General features: G+C 32.1%; 1 protein-coding gene across 1 annotated transcript; it reads right to left on the bottom strand.

The window, feature by feature from the left end:
• Positions 1-1,732: 1,732 nt before the first annotated feature.
• Positions 1,733-9,441, bottom strand: LOC130817653 (uncharacterized). Its single transcript, XM_057683485.1, has 8 exons — positions 8,925-9,441; positions 6,981-7,116; positions 6,749-6,818; positions 6,588-6,681; positions 5,721-5,934; positions 3,939-4,080; positions 3,161-3,331; positions 1,733-2,287 (listed from the first exon to the last, which is right to left on the bottom strand). Exons 1-8 carry the CDS (start codon positions 9,241-9,243, stop codon positions 2,096-2,098), a joined length of 1,338 nt encoding a protein of 445 aa, XP_057539468.1. The 5' UTR covers positions 9,244-9,441; the 3' UTR covers positions 1,733-2,095.
• Between the last annotated feature and the right edge of the window lie 1,159 nt (positions 9,442-10,600).

The raw sequence follows: 10,600 nt of genomic DNA on the forward strand, positions 1-10,600 counted from the left end.
TGTAAATTTAACAAATCATCCTTATTTGATAAGATTTAATAGGGTGCGAGTTTTGTTATTTTAATTTTTTTTTTTGATTTTGTTTATTTTAGAATTATTCATTTTGTCTTTTGTGGTGATTGATTAGGAATTTTTGTAAGAATTTGCGATTATATTTAATTTAAAGTAATATTTTATTCTCAATCTATAAGTTGAAATATAATGGGGGAATCTTGGAATCTTGTTTAAATTAATTTTTTATGATTTATAAAAGAGTTTAATTAGAGATTTTATGGTTACATGTAAAAATCAAATACTCCCATATCTCAATAAATTTGAATCAATGAGAAATTATAGGGTTTTTAAGAAATTTGTAATAAATGAAGAAAGAAATAAATTATGTGGATGAAATTTAAAAAGAGTTAAAATGTATGAATGAGGTAAAAAAGTTGGTGGGTTATTATCCAAAAAAAAATGCAAAATGAGTGGAACAGAGAGTATAATGGAACGTAGCTTGTAGTAATTACTTTTAGTTTGAAATAATATTTTATTTTCAATCGATAAGTTGAATTTTATGAATGTTAATTTTTATGATTTTTAATCGAGCATAATTAAGGGTATTTAAAAATAAAATAATATGATGTACAAATTAAATTGAACATTTAATTAGAATAGAAAGGACGACCATACTTTTTGAATTAATATTGGATCTAATAAATTTAGGAACTTTTACTAACCCAATTGGAGTATTTATTGCTACATTTTCCAAAGAATTCTTGTCCACATAAGATAGGGAGCGGCTAGTAAAAACGAAAGAGATGGAATGGAAAACAATGTCAATAATATTATTTCAAACAAAAATAAACTAAATATATCTCAAAAAATGAAATATTTATGATATGATATTTACATACACGTGTTGAATACATCAATATTTATTTACATTAGTGTCAAATATGCATCAAAATGCATCCTAATGTCTCGTAACAACCTCTTATGCATCTCAAACATAGCTTGTATTTGTATATTTGTATGCATCTCAAACATAGCTTGTATTTGTATATTTGTATGCATCTCAAACATAGCTTGTATTTGTATTTAAATTCAATGAACATTAAATAAACACAACAACATAATGAAACGACATAAAAATAAAAACATGTCAACACAATGTTATGAGTTGGCTGGTAAAGGCTAAAAGAGTAACATGTTGTGAAGGTGTGATAATTAGCCAAAATATCATTAATACTAGCTAAATTAGTTGGTTAGATCACCGGTTATAGTGCATCCTAAAACACGCCCTACTGCGCAACAATCAAAAATATGATCAACAAAATGTATTTTCAAAATTATGGAATCATAAAATTAAAAAATACTACAAATAACATGCAAATAAAGGATTTTTCCTTAATTTTCGGAAAAAATGATGAAATAAGAGGGAGAAATTGATGTGATTTGCTTCAATATGTCTAAACAAGCATGGAGGGAATTCATGAGGTAAGAGAGAAGAGAGAAGAGAGAAGAGAAAGATGAAGGGTTGGAAAATGACTGAAAGCAAAAAATGTTTTGTGCACATTTTAAATTAGCCAAAAAGTACTCACATTATGACGATCGATATTATCACGAGTTCATTGAATAAAATAGAGCTTATCTCAAAGGACACAAATTTCTTTTGAAAACAAAGAATTGTTAGGATACTAATTATAATGACATGAAGTTGTAACTAATAATTCTTCAAAAAAAAAAAAAAAGGTGGTAACTAATAATATGCTTTTATGCTAAACTTAGCATACAAGAAACTCTTGTCATACATATAACATTTTCCATACAGGTTATACTTGTTAGGCGTATGGCCATGTAAATGTTCCAAGGGATTCAACGATCATATCAAGACATATAAAAGTACAGTGAATCAGGCTCGCTGCGGCCTGCGCCTGTTCCGGCAGCTATACTAAACCAGCAGGGAATCGGAATTTAACTAGAAGATTTCATAGAACTTGTTACATATTGCACAAACATATTAATACATTCAGCATTCATCTAATTAGCTTCACATACATCTTATTTTTATTTTTCAGATACAAGTATATCATCCACCCCGAGGCCTGAGTACCTGTCAAGCAATGTTAACTACAGCACGGCCGATGATGCTTCCCAGCCCGAGATCTTGGTACGCACTATCTGCTTCTTCAAAGTTGTAAATTCTTGAAACTGCTGAGTTGAGACTGAAGGCACCTGTCTCGGCCAGCTTAACTATCTTGGGAAGGTCCTGTCTAGCTCTCGCTCCATACGAACCAATAATCTTCACCTGTAACTCCATAAAAAAATTAAAGATAATCAGCATCAAAAGCAAAACTATCACATTCTGGACGCTTGGTGATGAAGGGGTGATGAGGAATTACAACCTGGACGGGCAGTTAGGTGCATATTAAGGTTTAATCTAAATATAAGCACCTATTGATTATTCTCTGATAAAGTTGGTGCAATAAATCACCATGGTTGTACATCAACGTCCTACATCACTTGAACAGCCAAATACAAATAGTAGGAAAAGAATGATTGATATAGGTTGCTTATCATATCATGTAACCCATTAGGATTAGTACAGCAGTAATGGGTTCACGTCTGATCTGATACTAATCCGGCCCCAGTACTTATAGAAGAACACAGCTACCTATGCAATTATCTATATGTTCCAAGCACTCTAGTCGCAGAACTTAGATCTACACCACATAATTTAGCAAAAACTAGGGTAACATTGATTGTCCAGCAACATAATCAAGTTTTAACTACACATGACCAACATATGCAGATAGTTGGGATATTGAAATGCCCTCCTCCAATTTCAAAAATGTTCCTCACTTCAGTTATTACAGTGTTTACCTAGTCCTGGATCCTGATGGAATAAACATGTCAAGTGTACAATGCCGCACATGTTCCTAAATTCAGACTATGTTGCAGGTACGTACATAAGACCCCCCAAATCCCGACTAAGTGGGAGCCAATAATGGACTGGGCAAATGCAATGTTGTTGTAGACTATGTTGTAGGTATCATTAATAATCCACACTCCATATCAGATCTACCCACGTTAGCCATTCTATTAGACAGCCAATATTATATTTATTAAGCTGGCATGTCCATGTCAATATTTTTTATATAGAGATAAATGTTTAATGCACCTTTCTACGAACAAGACGATTTATATCAACCTCCCCTCTAGCACTGGAATCTGCAAGACCAATCATGACAGCTTTGCCTCCATCACGAACACTTTGTATGCACTGCTGGAATGTTTGGGGTTTTCCCAGTGCCTCAACGGCAATATCAACACCAACTCCTCCAGTTATTTCCTGTACAAGATTATTTGGAAACTGATTCAGACTCAGAAATAACCAAGCTTGTAAAGAAAAACATGGCAAAAATGTGTATGCAACAGACAATTGATTTAACAGCATCTAGAGGAAGAAAAGAAAGAACGAGAAATATCAATATTAACAAAAGCATTTCGATCCGAAAAAAGTCACGCAGGCAAGAATGAAAATGCACGTACAACATACAGATCTTGAATGGTGAGTCGCAGTAAGAAAGCAACATCAGTTTCTTTCATCAGAAAACAATTCGTCCTTTGTTTTATTATATTCCCCATAAACATTAATGCAACAACAGTTTGCTATCAAAAGCATTCGAAGACAAGATATCATTTACCAAGATTCCAGCTCAGATAATGAAATTTTTCGCTCTATTCAAGGAGAAAGTGGAATCAAAGTTTTACGTACAATGACTGCACAAGCAGGAAGAACAGCAAAACTAGTTTTGGCAACGTCAAGCATATCTGAATTCGTAAGTAAAGACCAAAGGTCTCTAGTTCAACGATTTATGCACAAGTGTAACAGCAAAGAGAAGTTTCCAACAACATGTGGAATCAGAAATCAACAATAGAAAGGGTAAGTACGGCACTTTAATTTTTTCAACTGCATCTTCTTTAAGAGCATTCACTGCGTGAGTAGCACCAGTAGCCTTAGCTTTCTCAAGCTTTTCATCACTAATGTCCACAGCAATAACAGCAGAAGCACCAAAAGCACGTGCTATCTGCAAACAGCTGAGGTATAAATTTATTGTCATTTTCACCAACAGTAAATTGGACAAATACAAAATATTTGTGATAGTACATTGCTATCCAACAACGTAACTAATTTCTATGCATAATAAACAAAACTTTTTCCTCAAGAACTCAATATTCAATGAAAGTGTCTGTATCATAAACATTATCTAGTACAGATGCACAAGAGTAATTAAGAGCTCCACCAACAAGGTGGTTTTGTCCTATTACAATAGAGGAATATTGATGCATTGTCAAAAAATGTAGGGTCGTAAGCTTTAGGACATATAGTGAGGAGATTGATCCCTAGAAAAACGTAGTCTTTAGACATCTGCAAGTATACTATTTATGTGTGGAAGTGGGTGATTTCCTTTCAACTTGAAGTACATGGAATTATGAAGTAAAGTGATAATTCTATGCTTGATAACTAGGTCACAATATTAGAATTCTTTGAAATTGAAGTTTTTTATTTGTTTGAGTCGATTTTGTTTATTTAAGATAAGATAATACTTCCATCACACAGGGTTAAGTTAACATTACTTTAGGACAGAACTAAAGGTGCAAAACGTTACAAATAAATAGTAGTTGGCAGGGTGTTGATCTCAACATCAGAAGAAAAAAGGCTATCAAAAGTAATATAATAACTGAGTTTTAGACATCCCTAAATGGTACTTGAATATTTCACGTTAGCTCTATGACAGAGCAAGTGCCAATTGTACCAACTAATGAGCCGAATTGTTCCACAAAGACCAACAAAGCAAAAGCCCCAATCCCAATTATATAATAAAAATAAATCAACGTGAGAGCATTAATAAGAGCATTGATACTACAAATAAGAGCATTAATATGAATAATCCTTCACAAACATTCTCCTCCTCTGTGTATTTTGATCTAATGTCATTGGCTCTTAAAAATTTCAATTCTTGGGGTCATTATTCACTTTTAATATCCATATCATCTTCGGCGTACCTCTTTCTCTTCTATGCTCCTCAAAGGTTCAACCTTCAACTTTTCTAACTAGTGCATTCTTGATCTTCTTTGTACATGACCAAAACAACATAAATAATTTTCTCTCCTTTTATTTTCAATATAATCACTTCAAAACTCTTTCTCATGGTTTCATTTGAATTTTAATCCGTACACTTTAAAGTATGTTCACTCATCAACTATCTCCCATCTTCCTACAATAGTCTTTTCTGAAAATCCAACATTCTAACCTATATAGTAGTGTTAGTCGAATAATACCGTGGTAGAATTTTCCTTAAACCGTTGCCACTCCTTAGTTGCATAATATTCCAAATATTTCCAATCACAACTCTCCATTTTGAGACACTCAAATCCTATGTTTAACATTTTAATCAATATCTCTATTATTGTGAAAAATTGTTCCACAAACATTCTATGAAAAAACTAGATGAGTAGCAGCCCTATAACCAAGTATCCTTTCAGTCTACTTTGAAGTATATTAAGCAACCAAGAATATAAAATCAAGTCTGCCAACTAAAGTACAAGACAAACAATGTTGAAGATGAAGATCTAAACGGCAACATATTCTACAAAATCAAACAATCTAGCATACAATTAGGCCTCTAATTCAAATTGGCGATAGACAGCACTTCAAAAGAATTTTTGGCTCATACCTAGTGCCAACACCTCCAATACCAATCACAGCAATGGTGTCCCCACCACGCACTTCAGCGGCATGAACCATAGCTCCATAAGCTGTAAAAACAGCACATCCTAAAATTGCGGACTCTGTAAATGGCAACGAGTCTGGCAGTACAGTTAATCCATGAGCTGGCATTACGCAAAATTCTGCAAGGCCTCCCATGCTGTACATGTACACTGGTTTCCCTGCAAAATAAGGATTTTGACGCCTGAAATACTCGTTCTTTCTAAAAAAAAATAAGTTGAACTGTAGCACTGCAGTGGGAGATGAGACTTGCTTGAAGGAAGTTGATAAGCTATTGTTTTAATGTAAGACTGTGATTTCTTCAAGTCACAGTAGTTAAACCACTAGTGGCAATACAGAAAACAATGGAATATGACCAGATACATAAAGAATGATATGATCAAGTGACGCTCATTTTTGGATCAAGAACATAGAAAATTTTCCCAATATTATTTCTATAACATATTGATGTACCTACGATTGATACCAGTAGACGAGTCTATGCAAATTAAAAGTGTTTTAACATGTTGCACACCATTTCAAGATTAAAACCCAAGGAATTTCCTACATAACTAATAAAATCAAGCTTAAACTCTATACCATGTATGAAAACCTAAAAGTACATATGTACCATAAACTAACATACAGATCTTGAGGCACAAAAGTTAAAGCTACATAGATGAATTATATAATATTACCCAGATATGGAATTATAAACGAAGAAAAATAAAAATAAAAAAAAAGGTATGCAATGAATATGGAATAAAATATTGAATATGCTAGAAACAGATGGTAGAATGAAAATGTAAACTTAGACATTGAAGATGAGACTCACCATTGCTTCTAAGGAATAATCGTGTTTCACCGTCGTACAAAGTCCCTTTTGCCCGGTTATAAGCAAAGAAATCTTCACAGAGATCATCATGCCCCTATTTCCAATAATAAGTAAGTAGCAGAAAATTGAATAGAATGCAAGTCAAAAACCATTTTATTTACCTTCGCACAAAAGGAACAGTTACCGCAAGGCATAATAAAAGCTCCAACAACATGTGACCCAATAGGAAATCTGCGAAATTAATTATTGCTCGCAGATATTGTAAAGTCTATACATAAAAAATCACACATTATGTATTGCATCACACTTACAAAATAATATGGAAAACTAAGGGAAACATGTAAGATTGTAATATAAATAACAAGAATTTAATAGTAAGAACATGGTATAAACCTTTGGATGATTTTTTTATCAGTAAGAGGGCCATGTTCTACAACTTCACCCGTGATCTCATGGCCCAAAACACAAGGGCTGCTAAATGGGATTTCACCTTTTATCACATGTAGATCGGAGTGGCATACTCCACACGCTGCACCGGTAAATTGCAAGTGTCAAAACAAATTGATACTCTTATTCTCTCACAATTATAGTGTAGTCAAAATAAACATATATTTACAAAAACAAGTAGCATAGGACTTCGTCGATCTAGGATAAAAACAGAAATCCATAATGTGTCCCCTCCATCCAATCATGTTAAAGCACAACACAACACAATAGAGACTACTAAAAAGTCAATAAATACTTCCTCCATCCACAATTATTAATCGCGTTTGAATTTTACCATCTTCAAAATGTTATTCACATAAGTGATGAATTACATTACTATCTAGATACAAAATCTAGATAAATAATTTCTTAGGTAAATTATACTTTTATCAAATTGCTTTCAATCACACTTTCAATAAATTAATTATCATCAACTTTCACAAAGTTTGATTGGACTCAAAGGAGTAACATTGGACTTTTGATGCTCATTAAAGCACTATGATAAGTGGAGTCATTGTCCCAGGGAATGACAATGAACCAACTTGATACATATAAAGATAAAAGGAAATAACATAAGAAGCGAGAAAGTCACTCCCCCTAGCCCTTTGTGGGTCACACTTTTAAATAAACTGAAGTAAAGCAGCTGAGGGGTACATAAGATTAGAAAACCAACATAACTAATACTTCACGTAAATTCTAGCATTAACTTGAAAAACTGGTGACTGAAATAACTAACTTGCAGTATTTTTTCTAAGAATAATGTACGAGTAGGCTCATACAAAATCCCACAGTAATTGAGTATGTTCTCATCTTTTATAATAATCGATCAAATCAAATGTTCTAATGCAGCACAAAGTAAATTTAGGTGAAGATATATCCTACTAAATCCTCTCCACTACAAGGTCTCATGATAAATTGTGCCTCTAACAACAAGAACAAATCCACATTTTATCTGACCCCCCCACACACCCCTTTTTAACAATATCTTGTCAAAGATAATTTCATGTTAGGCTTTCAGGCAATAGTTCCATGATGCATTGGGATATATGAAATCATCCAACATAATATTTATCCTTACATATCCATTACTAGCGGACTAAGTCAAATATTGCACAAAGGACATACGACTTTTGTTTTCCACCTAGTGATATATCCTGAATCATCCTTTAGAGTGAAGGATTTCGTTAAGAAAGTTTCTCTAACTGCAAGTAAAGTGGTGAATATATCTATGCTTTGGTGTTTGTATATCCATATATGGTGAAGGTATATACACCAAATGAAAGCTATGTACCTACACTTCAATAATTCTATAACTAATAACTACTCAATAAAATGGTTAATTGCTAGTACAGTTAATTGGCCTGTGATCAAGTATTGGACATATCAGATCAATCACTTCTTGTTAATCCATGGTAAAGGTGAAAATCAAACAACCATTAGTCACAGCCACAATATACAAGTTTACAGCTTCAAATCATCTTACTTTCAAAAGCCTTGTTGCAGCTTTTGACATAAGTCACAGAATAAATACAAGCATATGTCATAATTCAAGAATCCAAAAACCAAAGCCAAATTTCTTACATCCATAATATGATGCTTCCAAAAAAAATCCTCAAAAAGCAGGGAAATCAAAGCAATACATAAAAGTGAATCCTCTTTAAGGTCTGTTCTTTACGGCTGTATTACTGTATATCCTTCTATACTCAAATTTACAAACAGCTTTTTGTTAGCTAAGCTTAACCCATTAAAGCTTGTTGTAATTGTAAAACATAAGAAATTTGTACAACAACCTAAAATTGAAATACATAAAGTTCACGCTGGAAGAGATGAAAAAAAGGTAAAGCAAAAAACCTTTGTTTTTAACGAGAATTTCATTAGCTTTAGGACGAGGCATGTGAAAATCTTCAATAACGAGAGGCTGATTTACTTCTGTAAACATCACTCCCCTCATATAAGAAGCACCACTTCCATTGACATTAAACGATGAAGAAGAAGAAGAAGAAGAAGAAGAAGAAGAAGAAGAAGAAAAGGAAGCAGAATGAGGTGAAATGCTCGTCAAGGAGTTAATAAAAGGAGTATTAATGCGAAGTGAATTGGATTGAGAGGTAGCAATGGAGGATAGCTTGAATATTGTTCGATTGATTATTGACTTACGGATTAAAGAAGCCATGGCAATTGAAAGTTGGAAATCGGGAAGAGAATTAGGGTTTCGTTTAGATTGAATTGTGAATTGAAGATTATGATCATGAGAAAATTATAGAGTAGGTGAAAGTAGAATAGATAGAAAGAACAAATAACATATATTTAAGTTTTGGTTTGGATTGGATTGATGAGTGTATCTTCGTTATTCTGTCGTTGTCGCTAGCAATCACGATTCACGCTTTCCCGTTCTAACGTTTGACTTTAAGTTTTATGTATACTTGAAATTTAATGTTAATAATCTTTACATTGACACGAATTAAATAAGATTCTACTTATCTATATTTTAATTTATAGATTAAAAATCAATCACAAATTAAAAAAGATGAATAAATAGTGTAAAAATGTCAATGGTCCAAGTAAATTGGAACGGAGGAAATAATTATTCTCGGTTTGAGCATATATTGCTATATTCAAAACAATTTTAAGTTTGATTCACACTAGATCAAATCTTTCTCTTAACCTACTCCGTAGATTGTAATAATCTATATGACATTATCATTGAATTGAAAAAAAAAAATTTATACAAAAGATTAAAATTTAATAAGTGTTTTTATATATCAAAATACTACCGATGGTGATAAATCTAATAAGATTTGACAAATCCCAATTGTATGAAGTATTTGATTAAAATTTAAGTTTTATGTATACTTGAATCAAACCAAAAAGAACATTACAAATGAATGAATTAATGTTTTCCGGTATAACTACATTTTTATAAGGTTCACAACTACTTAAATAAGTATGTATGCGGAATAAATTCTTAATATTAAGTACTTTTTCCATTTTGAAATACTTACTATATTATAGTTATATGCACTATTCATCATTCAAGCTTATTTTAAATATCGTGACTAATGTGTAAGCTAAAATATACTCAAGTGAGATCTTTAAATCATACATCTAATTGCACTCTTTCATAATATTAATTTTTTTATAATTTTTAGATTTGTGTAATTTAATATAAATGATCAAAATAATACATTAAATTGCTTAAAAAAATGTAGCAAATATAATGTGAAATATTAATCTTTCTTGTATTCTTCTAAGTTTATAGTAACATGTACAAATACACGAAAATACTTCATGAAAATACTTATATTACTCTAAACGTTAAGAATTTTTATTTTTATCCTTAAAAGAAATACTCAATTAATTAGCCGTGATGTACGATTTTTTCTTTAATGCATGCTGATGAGGCTCCAACTTACAAGAAATGCCACTTATTCCCAACTTCAAGGCACAACAATGGCATATAAAATAACTGGTGTTTGATATTCACAAATTTTTGTGAGGGACAGTTTCTTCGAGAGACTATTTTTAATTGG

This window comes from Amaranthus tricolor, chromosome 7 (assembly GCF_026212465.1).
Source record: "Amaranthus tricolor cultivar Red isolate AtriRed21 chromosome 7, ASM2621246v1, whole genome shotgun sequence".
NCBI classification, from domain to species: Eukaryota; Viridiplantae; Streptophyta; class Magnoliopsida; order Caryophyllales; family Amaranthaceae; genus Amaranthus; species Amaranthus tricolor.